The 19,099-nt window shown below is 42.3% G+C and overlaps 1 protein-coding gene across 1 annotated transcript in view; it reads right to left on the bottom strand.

The window, feature by feature from the left end:
* Positions 1-19,099, bottom strand: part of ptprga (protein tyrosine phosphatase receptor type Ga) — a 426,424-nt gene that overhangs the window by 58,358 nt on the left and 348,967 nt on the right. Inside the window, exons 8-9 of the mRNA XM_061041506.1 lie at positions 17,002-17,194; positions 5,318-5,502 (exon numbers count right to left, since the gene is read on the bottom strand). Coding sequence (XP_060897489.1) covers positions 5,318-5,502; positions 17,002-17,194 — 378 coding nt within the window. The remainder of the gene's footprint in view (positions 1-5,317; positions 5,503-17,001; positions 17,195-19,099) is intronic.

Raw genomic sequence — 19,099 nt, 5'->3', positions numbered from 1 at the left:
TTGAGCAAGGCACTGAACTCCCAGCAGCTCTCACACTCTCCCTGTGTTTCAGTCCCACTCTGACATCTCTCCACTAGTGATGTCCACAGCTTCTGTTTGTGCACGTGTGTGTTTCGGGCCGATGTGTGTGAGAAGCATGTCTTATAATAACAGAATGTAAACCACATTTTCCCCTCAGGGATTAATAAAGTATGGAAATTAAGAAAATTAAATACCCATTTATTTTGTACTTAAATGTCTTATTTTTGCTGAATTTTTCTGTATTTATTCAGTATTTTATTTTTTTAACATATGTGCACATTTGATCTTCTCTGTGATTGTAAACGGTTTGTTTTAGTGATTTTTACATTTTTTTTTTACATTTCTTTTCCCCTTTGTCTTGATGCTTTTGATGTCCTGTGTGAAGCACTTTGAATTGCCTTGTTGCTGAAACGTGCTATAGAAATAAACTTGACTTGCATTGCCTTGTCGACGTCTGCAGGTCTCTGACAATGTGACACGGACAACGTGTACATTTGTTGACAAGCAGGGGGCGGTGTTGTGCAACGCCAAAAGACTGACACGGTACATTACAGGATTTTGTGCAAATATGAATCTGATAGCATCTTGTAGAGAGACAACATTTTGCAATAAGATGTATTTATGTTTTTATCTGTATGCGAGCCTCAGACATAACGAGGGTTAGACGACGCTCTGCAGCCGGTAAAGCTGCTAAACATGAGACAACGATGCAGCCAAACGTTACATCTCAATCTGTTCTGAATAATATATCTCTCTTTTTCTCAGCTTCATCCGTCCCTCGTCCTCTTCCATCACTTAGCTTTAGCTTAGCTCTTAACCCAGCCATCGTATCAAACATTGATGGTAAAACCGTCAGCGTGCTAGAGAACCGCGACCCGCTCTCAAACTTACATAGTGCTATAAGCAGGCGACCTGAGCTGATCTGTGGACACGAGAGAGGCGCTAATCTCCATGTTGAAAGTTGTTTTGCTATTAGATCGACCTTGAAACGACTCATAGGATGGAAAAGTTACAAATTGTCGCTGTATGGTTAAATGACATTCCTCTGGCTCATTTTACTAAATAAAAATGGACGGTGTCTTTCCAGCCTGCTGTGTATCAACAGGGAGCTTACTTTTAAAGGACCAAAGAAAGAAAAGGAGAAAAAAGAGAACTTGAAGTCGCTCAGGGGAATGATCTATTCATCGGCCGATTATCGGCTGATTCTGAGCCCGTCTAAAACGCCGGACTTTGATGTCAACCATTTTGTAGTTTGGTCTCAAAGCTGCTGAATATCAGCATGAAACACATTGATGGCGAGGGATTAGGAGGCGTAATTAAGCACAATAATTTGTACTTTGAAGCCTTTACAAATTAATTATCGTACACATCAACATGAACACACAATCATACACAAGGAGCTGTGTTTTTCTGTCTTGATCTCAGCTGGAGGCAGAGGCAGACCTTTAATCAAGGCAGGATTGGAGAGAGAATTCCTCCTGTCTCGTAAACACACGCTCTCCTTTCCATTTCTTTAGGATTCCTCCTCGCTGCTTCTTCGGATCAAACATTTACCAGGACAGATCAGAACATTCTCTCTTATTTGTTTCTCGTTAAAATGCTGCCTGCTGTTTTGGAGAATGAATCAATCACGGTACGTTTTTAATGTCATTAAATTAAATAAATAGAACGTTGAATTTAAATGTCCATACCGCCAATCATCAAGTCGGTTTCTACAGAGAATACACTACAACCAATGGAAGACACGATCAACACTCCTTGTTCTGTGCAAAATGTTTGTTGTAATCATCAGCTCAGTTAGCAGCCGTAAGGGTCTTCCAGATAGGACGCGGTGGGCGCTGCACGAGGTCTATGATGTTGCCTCGGCGCGTCCAATAGGAGCAAAGATCAGATCACAACAAACGATGTCCCACTTTCCTGAGCTCTAGTTTACGGACATACCGGGACTTCAGAGAGATATCTCTCGTCTGAAAAATAAATGTTGAACAGTTTGGGTGTGCAAGGTGTGTTTTAAAGGCTTTATATGTGATTCTTTGATCCAGTAGATGTCGCCCTTGAGCACCAGCATGAAACCAAAACAACTTGCGCTGCATTGTTGTGTTAGCATGCTAATGCTAGCGATCTTTATTATGCTCGTATCTTCACACTGCATGTAAATTTACCTGAAATGAGCGTGATCTAGAAACACAGTTAAGCAGTGAGTACAGTATGTTATTCTTCTTTTCTCTAGTCCCTCAATTAAACAACTTTTATACTCGAGGGGAGGAGTCAGCCGGCCGTCCTGGCGATGTAAACAAACTGAAGATAGGACTCTGAAAACTCTGAAAACATCACAGACAGTGGGACTCGGGTGTTACACCCATTTTAGACAGTCATGACTCACAGAGTTATTTTCAGAGGATATACTTGATTTCTATTATATTTAAGTGTGAAAAATCACATAGAAAGACTTTAAGCAGCAGGAATGTGTGTCACGCTTGTGAAGCGGTCATTATAGAGTTAAACCTCCTGGACGAGCCTAAACTCCCTCAAGTCCTGTCGTGTCCTGAGGATTTCATGAACACACACCCTCTTCTATTTTCCCGACTACTCACTACTGTTGCTTTTTGCTAGCTCCCCTTCTGCTCTGCGCACTACTCCACAGCAAGCGCACAACGCATCCTATCTGAAATGCCCTTCACTGCACATTTGACTCCCAACCTGAGAAATGTAGCAGCCGGCTTTTATCTGAGCGCTACATGATGATTTACCCCGTTGCATGTGCAACGCTCCACAGATGAGTCATATGCATAGGCAGAGTTTGGACTCAAAGGTTTGGGATTCATAAAGAAATAGAGGAAAATAAATGCGTACAACACAGTCAGAGTGATGCAATAAAGCGAGGATTCAGTCTACCACAGGAAACAAACTCACAACAAACTGTCTACCCCGATAATAAGGCAGATACAGATCCTCAGTTGCAGGCGTTTCTCCAGAGATGAGGTTCTGCAGGCTTGGTTCAGAGACACCGCTAACCCTGTGCAAATGATTGACTGTAACTGCACTGCAGAGCGAAGAGCGTCCCTGTGCTCCGCTGCTGTTTGCGCGTATTTCAATGAGCCGTAATGCCATCATTTTGGAGGCATAATTGGCCTCTTTCTGAGCAATTAAAGCTCATGGCAAAACACGTCTACTTCACAAACACCGACAGGCGGTTAGGGTGAAGATACTTCAGTCTGTGGAGGTTTGGTGGTAACTGTGCTGCAGTATGTATTAGGGGTTTCATGTGCGAACTTACAAGTGATCATATCACTGCTTTAGACCAGGGGTTCTCAACTGGTGGGTCGGGACCTAAAAGTGGGTTGTGGAGCTGGTTTCAGTTGGTTGCGAGCGTGTGCCTGGAAAAAAGCGGGTCGAAAAACAGTCTGTCAAGTGCTTTTTTAAAAGTTTTGTTCAGTTTCTTGCCTCCGTCAGATGAACAGTTGACGGAAGCTGCAAACTCCAAAAACGGCACCATTTTTCCTTTAAATCAAATCTGATCGGATGAAAGAATATTAGAATTTGGGTCGCAGATTCTTCAGGGAGGAGTTGATGGTGCGTCCTGAGGCTAGACCAGTTGAGAACCACTGCTTTAGACCAGGGATGTGCAACGTTGGTCATAGCCAGAGGGCCAAATTGTACTATACAAAAACGATTACAGTCAATAATGTCTCAAATTTAACTCCACATATACCAGTGATCAAATACTATTATGGACATATTTCTGGTTTTCATGATTTCATGGCAGATTTTGTCATGTTTTCCTCATGCTTTCAAATAATTGATATGTAAAAATTGACCTGAGGGCCACATTGAGGTTTGATGGGGGCTGCATGTGGCCCCCGGGCCTCCAGTTGCCCACCCCTGCTTTAGACTATGGTCATGTGATACTCATAAGTGCTTAATGATTAATAATAAGCGGCTAGTTAAAGGTGAACATTGCGACCTCTAAATTAACTTGAAAAGCTGTAAGACTATATGCCTTGTGGCCGAGTTAAGAACTGCAGCTTGAAACCTACCATCCATGGTTTAAATATTACGTTTTTAATATTCTTTATTGAAAGTGCTGCTACTTGATTTCACCGTCAGAGAGGTCTGTGGACTGAAGACGTTGGATACTGATAAAAAAAAGGGAACCTATCTTTACAAGCAGACGTCCTCACAAAGCCTTAAACACAGTCGTGTGATGAGACACACAGAGCGGCGGACATGAAACCAGCGCTGAAATAACTGAAAGCCTTCATTGTTCTCCGGCGTCTCAGTGGAATATACTGCAGAACAAACATGGCTATCGACAGCCGAGTCAGAGAAGTCTGAACAGAAATGTTTCCTCTTCCAGGCCGAGGAAGCACATCAGAGAAAGACTCAGTGTGTGTGTGTGTGTGTGTGTGTGTGTGTCTAAAAGGCTCATTCAAAGATGGATTTAAAGCACAGGCCTCATTATGAATGCACACACATCAACGTTAAGCCAATCCTGTCCATCCTGGTGAATACCACTCGACCAACATGTCCAGGTGTAAAGGCACGCTGTGCTTTTAAATGTAAAGGCTTCTCTAATGCCTGACGTACTTACTCCGCTGGTGTGTCGTCAAACGTCTCCACATTTATAAATTGATACTTCTTTCAGAATTTTCAATGCTCACACGTATAGGGTTGTGTCGTTGTATACCACAGAGAAGGCTTTATGAACGGGGCGGGTTATTGGATTTCTTTGTGGATGCAGACAGATTTAGGACACGGTGTGGGGATCATTGGCATCTTTGCTTGGCTTGAAGGAGAACCTGGCTCTGCCTTTATGTTCAAAAGCTTTTAATATACACTGATGTATATATTATATGAATGCATATGTGTCTGCAAATATGTGTTCATCCTCTTATTTGATTTGCTAAATATAATGTTTAAGGAATGAAATTACTGCCAATGATTTTTCCATCTAGTGTGAGGCTCTTTTACTGCACAGACCCCAGGAGGAGGAGTTCAGGGTGTGTGAGTGGATGTACAAAGAGCAAGAGTTGGATGTTCTTCCTTTAAAGTATTGTAAGGAAAAGGTCACAAATGAAGTGTGCACTTTGACTGCTGAGTTATGAAACAAAAAGGAAATCATACAAATTCTAAAAAAATGAAACGCTCTAATGCGTCCTCAGATCTGCATCCAACCCTCTTCTTTGGGTCTTATCATGTGATATTATGTTGTGTGTTTTGTTGAGCAGTTGTTGCCGTCACCCAGTATGAGGCTGACCCCCCTTCACTACAGGCTCCCCGTCCCTCCCAGACTCACCAGTCTGTGTGTGGCGGGGGTGAGGTACGTCTCCTCGTAGCTGTCGTCGTGGGCCGTCCAGCTGTAGGACACCAGGAAGAAGAGGATGGGCGGGTGGTAGGTGACCTCCGGGCGATCCCAGCGCACCACCAGAGCGCTGCTGTTCACATGCTGCACCTTCATGTTGATGGGAGCGCTGCTGCAAACTGGGAAAGTGACAAAGAGGAAAACATTAGGGAAAAGGAAAGGATGAAGGGCAAAGGTACAAAGAAGGGAAGAAACAGAGATAGAAAACAGGAAGGAAACATTTAAAGTAAAAAATAGGCAAGGGGGGGAGGAAGAGGAGCAAAGATTATGGGATGTAAATCACAGAAAAGAAGGAATGAGAGGAACAGGAAGGAGTATGGAGGGGCAAGAAAAGAAAATTAAGATGAGATGTAAAGAAGGAACAGGGAAATATAAGGAAAGGCGGCCGTCAGGTACAAAGACAAAAGTATGAAATCAAATAAAGTAGTAAGTTAAAAACGTTGTATGTAGGCAGGAATCAGAGGATGACGATGAAGAGGGACAGTTAGATGAACCAATCAGGAGAGGAGGAGCGTAAAAAGGGAGAGGAAAGGACGAGGAAATGATGTGGGATTGAATGTGGAAGAGGATGGACGAAATGGAGAGAAGGAACGGGACGGGATGCAAATAAAGGGAGGAGAGGATGAAAGGATGGATGGGAAGCATGGGAAGGGAGAACAGAGCAAGGAATGAGAATTAAAAGGGAGGGAGAGACGACAAAGAGAGATTATTTAATGACAGGATACATGGTTCATCTTATCTTTCAAACACACAGACACGGAGACGGAGTGCTCTGAGAGCGTGAGCTGTATTCACGATGCGTTATTAATATGGCTGTGAGACGCAGAGTGATCCACACACACACACACACACACGAATCATCTACACACACACACACACACACGAATCATCTACACACACACACACACACACACACACACACACAGGTTTTGTCTAAAGGGTCCAATAACACCAGTTCATAAAAAGTCGCCTTCAGGCTAAATGCAACCGACCAACTCTGCCTCCAAATATCTGCCAGTGGGAGATATGAAGGCAAACATTGTGTTTATTATTTTTTTAAATTCAACAATACACAATCCAGAACACAAAACCCCTCTCCATTCAGTCTGACAGGACCAGTCCTGCACTGCCTGTTTCTGACCACTAGGTGTCTCTGTTTGACCTGTGAGATGCTCTGTTCTGTTTGGACATACTTTTTAATTTCACATCTTGTTGTAAATATTTTAGAAATATTACTGTAAATTCTCAAATATTGTCTGGAGACTTTATCTGAAAGAGGTTTAAATAACACACAGGCCTTTTCTGTTTTCCTCTGTTCATGTCAAATATGGCTTCCTTCTTTATCTGATCCACTTTTAAGTCACTGTTTTTTTTACACAGTGCAATCCTCTTCCTTGTCTGGAAACATTGAGTGTCATGCATTTAGACCGACTATGACCATCAGTATGACAACAGTTTCATGAATCCCCTCTACTGCTCCGATTTTCCAACATAAATACTGTTTATTCATACACTTTAAATAATTTATCGTTTCATTTTGGACTTGATCCAGGAAATTCATCCCTAATGGCAAACAGTCTTCAGCAGGCCTTCAAAGTTAAACATGCAAATTAGCTGAACAAAGCAGACTGGTGGGTTGTCAATGTTATGTATTCATTAAATACCTTACAGTCAATTATTATTAATTATTTTCCCCAGTCGTCAATTGTCACTGCCTTCCTTCATGCTATATATATAAATGAATCATGTTCCTTGAGACTTGTTACGCTTTCCATTTCATGCAAATTTTTATTTAGAGTCAACTGGTCCAGAGTTCAGAAAACATTCAAAATAGAGCACAACAAATATATCAAGTATATCAGCGTTTGCTGGTAAACAACTTCAAAATGGTTTGCCTAACATTAGCAGTACTAAAACCTGCTGGTTCTGCATTGCACTGGTGGAGTGGTTATACACCAGTTTCATCTGACACAGCCACGTGGAACTTTATCTCCATTTTCTAGATCAAAATACTCCCAAACCACAGTGCTCCTATAAGAGATGCCATCAGTCAACAGCGCTACAACACGGTAGTAGAGCATCATGGCAGTATGTGAAGCTACACTGCAAACATTCAAATATTACCAAATGTATTTATAACATTTCTAGTCAAATAATATCTCATTACATGAAATTCAAGGCACCTGATAAGTCCATAAAACATCTTATTTCTACATATAAAAAGCTAAAAATGAACAGCCTTAATTACGTGTAAAGAGTGAAGATTGCTGCCAGTGTAGTGCTTCATTTTATATATGAGAATTATTGCAATACCCGCTTTTACTCCAGAAATAAAAGTTGTTCAATGTCGAGAATTATCGAGGTCAGGTAGAGGTTGTGCATTAAACAATACTTTTTCACTAAAAACTACACGGTGAACTGTGAGTGTGCACCCTGCAGCCAATCAGAAAACATGTGCACTCTGCAGCCAATCAGAAAACATGTGCACCCTGCAGCCAATCAGAAAACATGTGCACTCTGCAGCCAATCAGAAAACATGTGCATTCTGCAGCCAATCAGAAAACATGTGCACCCCGCAGCCAATCAGAAAACATGTGCACCCCGCAGCCAATCAGAAAACATGTGCACCCTGCAGCCAATCAGAAAACATGTGCACTCTGCAGCCAATCAGAAAACATGTGCACTCTGCAGCCAATCAGAAAACATGTGCACCCTGCAGCCAATCAGAAAACATGTGCACTCTGCAGCCAATCAGAAAACATGTGCACCCCGCAGCCAATCAGAAAACATGTGCATCCCGTAGCCAATCAGAAAAAAGTTGACTCCGCAGCCAATCAGAAAAAATGTGCATCCCGTAGCCAATCAGAAAAAAGTTGACTCCGCAGCCAATCAGAAAAAATGTGCATCCCGTAGCCAATCAGAAAAAAGTTGACTCCGCAGCCAATCAGAAAACATGTGCATCATGCAGCCAATCAGAAAACATTTGCACCCTGGAGCCAATCAGAAAACATGTGCACCCCGCAGCCAATCAGAAAACACGTGCACCCCACAGCCAATCAGAAAACAAGTGCACTCTGCAGCCAATCAGAAAACACATGCACCATGCAGCCAATCAGAAAACACAATAAACCTGAATATGGCAATAATGACCAAACATATACATCTTCTTTGGTTTTAGAATCACCATGAATTTGTCTTATACTCAAATATTCCCCAAATGTATTGGTGAAACCTAGTTGACCTTGCAACCAGTTGAAAAGCTTGGGTTGAGATGAACGATGAAGTGACATGTTTGAAGATCAAATAGAGGTGGTTTGTTTGTGTGTCAGAATATTTGCACTGTTTCTGAACGTTAAGCGGCGTCCCCCCCGTTAGACTGGAGAGAGAAGCGTCTTCCTATCAAACAATGCACATAATGATTATTCCACGCACTGTATCATATTATGCAAATGCATAGGGTAATTCAATGATGAACATGGCTTGATTGAGAATAAGGCTCACTTGCCTGGTGGAACCAAATTGATTAGCCTGCTCATAAAGAGCTGCAGTGGAGTTTTTCTATTCATAACCTGCAGTCGCACCCCATGTGGTTTAGCATTACTAAAGCCATTAGTCACACACACACACACACACACACACACACACAAAACCACACGCAGTCACAAACTGGAACACACACGCACACACAGATATCATTTGGAAGTCAAGCAGAGAATGACCTCTATACTGGGACAATGGTTTTTTAACAGATTATATCAACCTGGACCCAGTCAGCCGTGCCCTGTGTGTGTGAGTGTGTTCGTGGATATCACAAGTTAGAATATTAATACCTCTATAACTGTTGAGTGAGGACGTTCATAATGTAGATTTAATTAAAAAAAATACCTTAAATAAGTCATAGCAGTAGCCTATACAAGGGAGCACCATGATCTCTTTCATCAGGATTAAAAACCCTCGTGATTAACCCTCAACGTCCAAGTGCCTGGATCCCATCCATTGTTTAAGCTCACTGAAGAATCCATTGAAATGCTTCTGATCTGGCCAATAATAACCAAGTGGGGGCCAGTGTTGGACAAAGAAGCCGACCAATCATTCAAACAGAGCTGGCAATTCATTCATCTCAGGCAAGTCCATTGGGTTGCCAGATTGCACTCTTCTTGCTAGCCTGGACAAAGATCAGTACGGCAGGAGGCCGAGGCCAACAATCATCGAAAAGGCTTAATTTTCTTGGCCTGACATTTGCTTCCTAAATTGTTGCATAGCATGCTAAGGCTAGCAAACAACTTTAACGGCTACTCTCTAGCCTGAACATTGTCTGCTGAGGCTGATAACTAGCACACTGAGATTAGCAATGAACTAAATGTGCTACTTTCCAGGCTGGTCGCTGGTTGAGAGGCTGGTTAGTAGCCTGCCAAGTTTAGCAAATTGGACTGGATCAGCAATTGACTCGATTGCATCTTTGCTGAGGTTAAAAAAATCCACTGAATTCGCTACTGGATTGAATAGACATAGCTTCTGAAGCTTATATAAGCAGCCATCCGCTGACTAATCTTGCCATTACAGCTTCTAATGCTGCTTGTTAACAGTCTGAGGCTAACAACCAACTACTAGCTTTGCTGGTCATTAGCTAACAAGGCGTTGGTTAGAGTCAAATTGTATTTTTACTCAGTCTTGAGCGATCCTTTGATCAAGCTTCTTGACTGAGGTAGGTTTTATTATATGCATGTGTGTGTCTTCCTGCGGGCTTCACTTCAATTGCGAAACTGTTGCAACTGGTACTCCCTGTGTAACACCGCTGAAAGGCTTTTGTAGCCCCATGTGTCTGGCAGGGTGATGAAGAGACCCTCTTACAGCTTTCATCAAAGATAAGCGACCGTCACACACACACACACACACACACACACACACACACACACACACACACACACACACACACACACACACACACAAACACAAATATATAGGGGGTAGGAGAGGATGGCAGTGAGTGATGGAGACCAGGGCCCAATCACACAGAACAGAACATGGATACAGGGGGAAGTGTCTGACACAGGGAAAACCCACGGAGGACATCTCTCTCCGTCTCGCTCTCTCATAACTCTCTGAGAAGCCATTTGGAGGAGGAAAAGACATTTTGGCCCCGCAGCGTGTTGACCGCAATTGATCGATGACCAGGCCTAGATTGTGGGTCCGGCTAAAGGGTTTTTGCACTTGGAGGGAATGGGTTGAGAAGTCAGCCACAGTTGGATATAGGCTGTGAATGTGCACCAATGGCATAAAAGAACTAGTGCCAAAAACCTACTTTGCACTGTTGCATGTTTGTGTCCATTTTCAAGTTCATCCATTTTGACGTTGCGGAAAAATGTCCTCAGGTTCAAAATATTTCAATGCTGCTAAAAAGCTAAATTTATATTTATCCACTCTTCATCTCATCTGCAACGCCGTGTCATTTTTTTTAACAACAGCAACTAGCCACTCGAAGGCTTGAAGTACAGTAAATTAAGTGGCACTTACAGGCTCTTGCATCGTTTAAACTACTTGATACAGTGCTCGTGTCTTTTTGTAAAACTCTTACCGGTGCCCTTCTACAGTACATATAACACGGTGACATCATCGCCGCTCCTGGACATCTTAACCTTGACCAAAAAAACAAACTAAGCACAGAGAAGTGTGCAGAGAGTGGACCAATAAGTACATTTAGACTGCAACTCAGTGTCACTTCATGTTTTAGTGGGGAGGAATTAAAACCTAGGCAATACTAGATACCCAAATCAAACATGTATAAATAAATAATGTGAGGAATTACAAATCTGCTCTAAGGAAGGAATAACAAGTATTTTGGCAGCTTTAGCTCACCCCAGGAAGTCTCCTCAGCTGGACCAGAGATTTTCAGAGCTCAAATGTTCTCTGCTGCCAAATCTGTATGTGTAATATTAGTGTCCCAAAGTAAGGTAATGTACGCTAAATCGCTTTACAAGATTTGGTTTTTAGGTTTTTTCTGCCTTTGTTATAGAGAAAGGACAGTGGATAGAGTCGTAAATCAAGGAGAGAGAGAGTGGGGAATGACATGCAGTGAATGGAGCCACAGGTCAGATTCAAACCCGGAATACCCGCTTGAAGGACTAAATCCTTCATACATGGGGCGCGAGCACTATGGTATGTTTCAATGTGGTGAACAAAGCCGCACTATACAAGGTTGTAGAGGAAAAGAGAAGAAACGGTGCTGTGATCCTTGGTGAGGATGATGTTACACTGAGAAACAGAACTGAATTAAATAGGATGTGCAAAACATGCAAATAAGCCATATCTCCATATGTTGAGTCTGAGTGATCCCATTACACAGAACACAATACAAAAGGATCAATCAGTTTCTATAACCACGGCGCATGATTGCATACGAGCACAGGCTGAAGAGGACATCCAAGAGGCTTTATGAGCGTGCTCAGAAGAACACAATGCGTCCTGCTGCATTGATGCATCGCTTCTCATCAGCAATATAAATGTAATGTGCCATTAATTTAAGTGCAAGCATACATATGTTAAGCGTTCATTATTAGTGATGTCACATGACGTGTCGTCTGAGATCAATAAACATAACTCGTGCTGCTTCTCTGCTGAAGTTCGGCTCCATAAGAGGCAGTGCAACACGACCTACATAATTCATGTTGATGTATTATTTATTTATTCCACTTAGCTGACTTTACCAACTTGTTACTTCAACATCAGCACTTAAAATATTTCAGGATGCAAATAGCCCTACTTGTGGAGTAAGTCGACCACTTCCGCGGTTATTTCAGTTAATTTCACAACGGCCCTTATCATATATATCCTCTGATGGATTATGCAAAGAGATACTTGTAGGTCACTTAATTTTTTTCAACGTATTATTCTACAAAAAATTAACTTTTACAAGGTTAAAGTGTTATATGTGCCCATAAAAGGTTTTATATTTTGAATTTATTTCATTGTATTGCCTTCTAAACCGGCCTGTTATATCTTTGTTATTCTTGTATTTGCATTTATATTTTTGTACACTACTCTATGTTTGGCCTGACTGTGAATGTGTATTGTTGTTATTGTCCTGAGCTCATGCCTTGTCAGCAGGCAACTGCTTGGGGTCCCAGACCAGTAGGGGGGCCCTGAGGGCTCACAAACTTTTTACCAAGCAGTGTCCCAAAATGTGCTAATTTTGCAACGACAGTAGGAAACCTCCAAAAGTTGGCCCCATCTGACAGCACTTACTCTTGTCTTACTTTGACAAGGCTGGCAACTGCTTGGGGTCCCAGACCAGTAGGGAGCCTCTGAGGGCCCACAAACCTTTTACCAAAGCAGTGGCCCAAAATGTGCAAATTTTTGCAACGACAGTAGGAAGCCTCCCAAAGGTGGCCCCATCTGACAGCACTTACTCTTGTCTTACTTTGATAAGGCTGCAACTGCTTGGGGTCCCAGACCAGTAGGAGGCCCCTGAGGGCTCACAAACTTTAAATCAAAGCAGTGGCCCAAATTGTGCAAATTTTGCAACGACAGTAGGAAACCTCCCAAAGTTGGCCCCATCTGACAGCACTTACTCTTGTCTTACTTTGACAAGGCCGTCAACCGCTTGGGGTCCCGACCAGTAGGGGGCCCCTGAGGGCTCACAAACTTTAAACCAAAGCAGTGGCCCAAAATGTGCAAATTTTGCAACGACAGTAGGAAACTCTCGTCGCCCTGCTGAGCGTTGCATGCATAATTGCCGTGGAAACCAATTTTTTAAAATTAAAGTGAGCAAAGAAAAATTAAGAGGAATTATCCGTCTACAGGAGAGAAAAAAGAAATAGGAAAAAAGAAGAAGAGGAGTAAGCGTCGGGACAGTGGTAGCCCCCCAGCCTGTCAAAGCACTTTGTACACATCTGTTTTTAAAGTCATTATTATTTCTGCTACTCATGACTCATACTTGAAGGCTCCACTGATGTAACCACACAGTCAGTGAGTCGTGGCCTTGCAAAGGGTCAGAGTTCATCTTTGCTCATCTTTTCAAAAACTTTGGACAAAAAAAAAAAAGTTCTGCAGTAAATACTGAAACCTTGAGCCTTACTTTGACTGAACTATTATTTATTTTAGAAATATACTAAAATTAAACAAGTACATTTCTGCACACTGTAGACCAGGATCAGAATTATACACTAAACAGGTAAAGCCAACACATCCTGCAGCCTATATGTTAAGGCTTCTGTTGCAAAACATATGAAAACAGGGTAAAACTAGTAACCTAACTAAGTCAGACATTCTTTTTTCAATACAGCATATCCAACTAATGCCTTCCATACAAGAGAACACTGGTTCACAACCTGGGGTCAGGGCTGGGGTCTCTCTCTGCTCTGTGGTTGTCAAAATTGTATCTGCACATATTAAATAAAATCCTGTTAAAACATTACTGAGAAATGTAAACAAAGGTCTAGTGTTTTGGCATATTCTTTGAAAGCAGTGTATCATCCAGTTTGGCTCTCTCTGCACAGCTAGCACAGAGAGTAACTTTGCTCTTTGTTTTGTTGTGTTAGCCTTTCAGCTAGTCACTATTTTTTTTGTGATAGAACAACACTACCCCATCTGACAGTTAATCGGCTGCACATGGGGGGCGAGGGGACTCTTAGTAGAGACGTCGTCTCTCAGTCGGAAGGTCGAGGGTTCGATCCCCAGAGATGCAGATCCCCTGAATTGCTCCTGCTGCTTTGTTGGCGGCGTATAAATGAGATTAGTTACTTCTGATGATGTCACTACATAGCAGCCTCTACCATCAGTGTGTGAATGTGTAGGTGTGACATGCGGTGTAAAAAAGCTTTGAGTAGTCAGAAGACTAGAAAAAATATGTACAAGCTCAGGTCCATTTACCATTTACATGAGAGAGCTTGTGGCTGACGAGGAGCAGAAGGTGATGGATGAATTAAACTGGCATTTCTCCCACTGCTTCCAGTCAATGTGTTAATCATTTGAATCATTTCTCTTTTACTGGACACAGATAAAACTGACACTAGGCTTTTGATTTGCTTCAGGAGAACGGGGTGATATAATCAAAACATTTGAGAAACAGTATTTCTTCCTGATTTCTGTTTTTCCTCCAGCTGTCCTTCATCTTACTCTTCTTCTGCATTCCCTCCAGCAGCCTTATAGATCTGTTTACAGCTAACATGTCCCACCGCAGCGCTCAAGGACACACTGCACGAGCATGCAGCACACGGTGCCAGGACAACAAACACACACACACATACAGTGTCAGTGGATGTCTGTGTGTGTGTGTGTGTGTGTGTGTGTGTGTGTGTGTGTGTACAGCTCCCCTTGTTGACCATATGGAAGTGTGTATGAAGGAGGGGGGGCAAATCCTGCTAGGACAGTTGACACTGCACAGATGCTAGGCCACACACAAACACTTACAAATACCCAGAGAAACCGGGGCACACACACACGCTCACATTTGCATGCATACAGTACACACACGCTCACGCACACACACGTACACACCCTCACAAAGTGTGGTGTTGCGAGAGTGGTAATGAGGCAGGAGTGGGAGGACGGCTGGTGTGCCTCCCACTGCCTTATGCTAGGGGGGTTACCCAGCTCGCTGGTGAAATGACAGAGCGCTAGCCTAGACCACACACACACACAAAGAGAGGGCAATCACTTCCCTCTGGGCATATGAGGAACACTGAACATGCCTAATTTATTAATATTAAGATAAGTCACCATCCAGGAATAACGTGAGAATATGGGACGAGTTCAGGGAGAAAAAAAAGGGGGGGCCCTTTAATGAGTCTCTGTAGATCCAGCGCTCATTATTATCACAAATATGTTTAATGATTCATTGATAAGAACTAAAAAATGATCAGGATTATGTCTCATTTTCAAAAATGTACTTGTGTTTCCTGCAGACTTTATATATATATATGAAGTTGACAGGGGTGTGTCCAGACTTTTTGGGCTTGGGGTGGCCCAGCTGAGGCACCGACTTGTGCAGGGGTGGCCTGAAGTTGAAAGTAGAGCATTTATTTATTTATAGAGCAAAACTTTATGTACGTCCAAAGTCACAACTTAAAAACGTTTTTTGGCAAATAGCCAATACTAGATAAAAAGGATTTTGGGATGTCACCTGGGGTGGCCAAGAAGATTTCAAAGGGGGCCCATACCACAACTCTGGACACGCCCCTGGATGTTCACTAACGCTCTGTGGTTTCATAAGCGACGCAAGTGCATTAGAGCCTTAAATGGACATTCTTTTTAATGGCCAGTAGAGGGCGATCATCTGGTTGCAAAAATAAGTTTGATTGTATAAAAGTTTAACGGGAAAAATTAGCCGACTGCTCCATGACTTATTACATCAGCAATCATATTGTCGAGATTATGGTCTCAATTAAAGCCTCCTCCAATCATGTCATTTTCATTTAGTTACTTATGATCCTATTAAGTGTATGTATATTTACAGTACATATATGTATGTGCAGATATGCATATTTCACCCTCTCCCCAGGTATTGTCACGTCTGACTCCAAAAAAACAACAAAGGCAGAAAGTGAGAGAAGTGAAGAATGGCAATCCACAAATCAACCGGTGATGTCATAGTGGTCTACCTCTAACGTACAGTATATGGTGTTCCTATTACTCTGAGGCAGCTTGTGAAACGTGTGTGTGTGTAGTTTGAAGAGCCCTTAGGGCCTGTGTCTCATCAGTAGACCGGTGCAAGGTTACTGAAAGTTGGCTTGCGGCTATTCCTCTTCCCTCTGTAGGGACCAGTAGCTGTTTTAAATAGCTCTCCATGGTTAGTTTTGTTCAAGGAATTTTAAAAAAGAAAACATGAGAGGAAAATGTAAATGAGTCCTGGCCTGGCATGAGTTGCTGCTGTAGACCTGGAAATAATACCCTTAAAGGCTTTATATGCAATTTTTTGATCCAGCAGATGTCGCCCTTGAGCACCAGCATGAAACCAAAACAACTTGCGCTGCGTTGTTGTGTTAGCATGCTAATGCTAGCGATCTTTATTATGCTCGTATCTTCACACTGCATGTAAATTTACCAGAAATGAGCGTGATCTAGAAACACAGTTAAGCAGTGAGTACAGTATGTTATTCTTCTTTTCTCTAGTCCCTCAATTAAACAACTTTTATACACGAGGGGAGGAGTCAGCCGGCCGTCCTGGCGATGTAAACAAACTGAAGATAGGAATCTGTCCACAGACAGACTCGGGTGTTACACCCATTGTAGACAGTCATGACTCACAGAGTTATTTACAGAGGATATACTTGATTTCTATTACATGTAATATAAAGCCTTTAATGAGACGAGTCAGATAAGTTTCTCCTTACAAACTTGATATCAGAACTCCTGCCTCTTGTTGATTCTGATTGGTCGTTGAGGGAGAAGTGACATTGACAAGCAATTCCTTATTTTCAATTGAATCAGCTGACACCGAGGGCATTCTTTCACTTAGCGCTGAAAACGCAGAACTGCTTTATTTTAGTATAAAAAATGGGCACGGCCATAATCTAAATCAGTCTTGGTGTAAGACGCTCTGTGTACAGACGTTGGTTCCTCGATCAATGAGCAGATTTCAAAGTGATGGGATAAAAAATTAAAGCCTCGGGCGTCCCTACCTTTGGACGTCTCTGTGCCGTATGGCCCGCTGCTGCCGTCAGTCAGGTCGGGCATCCAGGCGTCTTTCACTGCCGACTTGAAGACGTGGCGGTTGTCCAAGCTCTGGATGGGCCTGAAGTTGCTGCGCAGGTACTCCACAGACTTAACGTGGTCCTGCTGCTCCGTGGTGAAGATGGAGTAAAAAGCCTCCAACTGGTGAGAGAAAGAGAGGGAGAGAAAGAGGAGTAAAGACAAGAAGAGTTAATGTGAAGGCAGAGCCGTCATCCTAGTGAATATGACTTTGGTGATTTTCTTTTTTTACATCCATTAAACAGTAGGAGCCATTCTGAAAGATCCACAACATGAGCTGCAGACATTATAATTGAAAAACACGATGAGATATGATGAAAGTTTAATGATCCCCAAGAGGAAAGTGGGTCACTGCTGCTGCTGCCGAGCAAAAAGGCTTCACACAGAAACATGAAAGTCAAAAGAGAATACTGTAAATACAAGAATAATCATTTCCACATATGAAGAGTGTGTTCAATAGATGTATGAAAATATGAATAATGTGAAAAATATCACTGGGATACGTTTGAATAATTCCCCTCGAGCATCAAGAATTTAAATGGTTAATGTGTTTTCTGTTATAAAATAATAATTTGGTAATACACTGGAAAATCTTTCTTGCCGAGACTTTGAACTTTTATTGTTGTAGTCAAGACCGCAGTAACCGAGACCAAGACATTCATGAGACCAGAAGAAGAAGAGACCAAGACATTTTGGGATCGAGACCAAGTCAAGACCAAAACCGAGGCAGGTCGCAACCGAGACAAGACCATAAAGATCAATCAAAAAATCATCATCTTGATCAGCGGGCGTGTCACTCACTTAGACTGTAACATGGGGAAGGTTGCAGCCGTGACCAGGGGATGAAAACCCAAACTACAAATGATTCTTCCTATTAGAAAGAGGCCCTCTCCTTCCAATCACATTGATGACCTGGAAAAATAAATGCCCAAATGTAGGGCCACGAGGGCCGGTGTACACTGACAGTTAATAAACTGTACAAACTGCTCTTATTGCTCGAGTTGCGTTTCACTTTAGACCAGTACTTCTGAAAGTGTGGGGCGATCGTTTGGCCGCGGGGGAACATGAAGTAAGCAGTGTTTCCCACCTGGGGGGGGGGCGTCCAGGTATATGACGGCCAGGTGATATCTCTTGCTCTGTAACCTGGAACACCACAACTTTCCAGTCCACATGTTTATAAAAGCATTAAAATGAATGCATTCAACATTGTGAGAACATGTGTCTGATGAACACTAAAAGAGATTTGAAAAAGACTAAAAAAAAAGACAAACAGACGAGATCAGGATCATAAAGCTGTGCAAACAAAAATTGTCATATTTGAAATTAGATTTTTGATCAAATACACTAGGACCAACAACAGGATGTTAGAGACTAGTGCCCTATTTCTGACTTATTTACTAGTAAAGCTGAAATTAAATATCTCGAGTGACAGGTAGTGAAGTAAACTGGGCTGGTCTGAGCCATGAAACTCCCGAGTTGAAAATGAGTCTCACTCCTGCTCTGGTTTAAACCCAACACTTCTCTAACGACAAGAATCCAGTATGGCTACCATCAAACATACACTCATTGTCAGTGCATGGCCTTCAGTGCTATAGCATACACTGTATATGCAGGCAATCAAATTCAGTTAAATTACCAGAAACTAACAATGTACTTTGCATATAAAGATAGTTCAGCAAGAAATTAATAACAGCTTCAAAAGCCCTCCACATTTCTACTTTTTTGGATAAGGCAACAAAATCAGAGGGAAAGAGGAAAAGTCAACTTCCTGATCCAGCCCTGCGGGTTTACTTGCAAAACATGAACTTTCAGTGAGTGCTGGCACTTGTGGTGGCCTGCATCTCTGAAGTGCCGTCCTGGGAGATAATTGCAGTTTTGGAGTCCTAATTGCATATTCATGTTCTGTCATAATGTCTGTCAGGCTGTGGCCACAAAAACACTCCAAGAGGTGCTACAAGTGGAGTGTTGGAGTTGGCAAAGTCCTCGAGATAGTCCGTTTTTATACGAACACATTGAAATAATAAGTGA

The sequence above is a fragment of the Labrus mixtus genome, chromosome 7 (genome assembly GCF_963584025.1).
Source record: "Labrus mixtus chromosome 7, fLabMix1.1, whole genome shotgun sequence".
NCBI classification, from domain to species: domain Eukaryota; kingdom Metazoa; phylum Chordata; class Actinopteri; order Labriformes; family Labridae; genus Labrus; species Labrus mixtus.
This window is presented reverse-complemented; position numbering and strand designations above follow the sequence as displayed.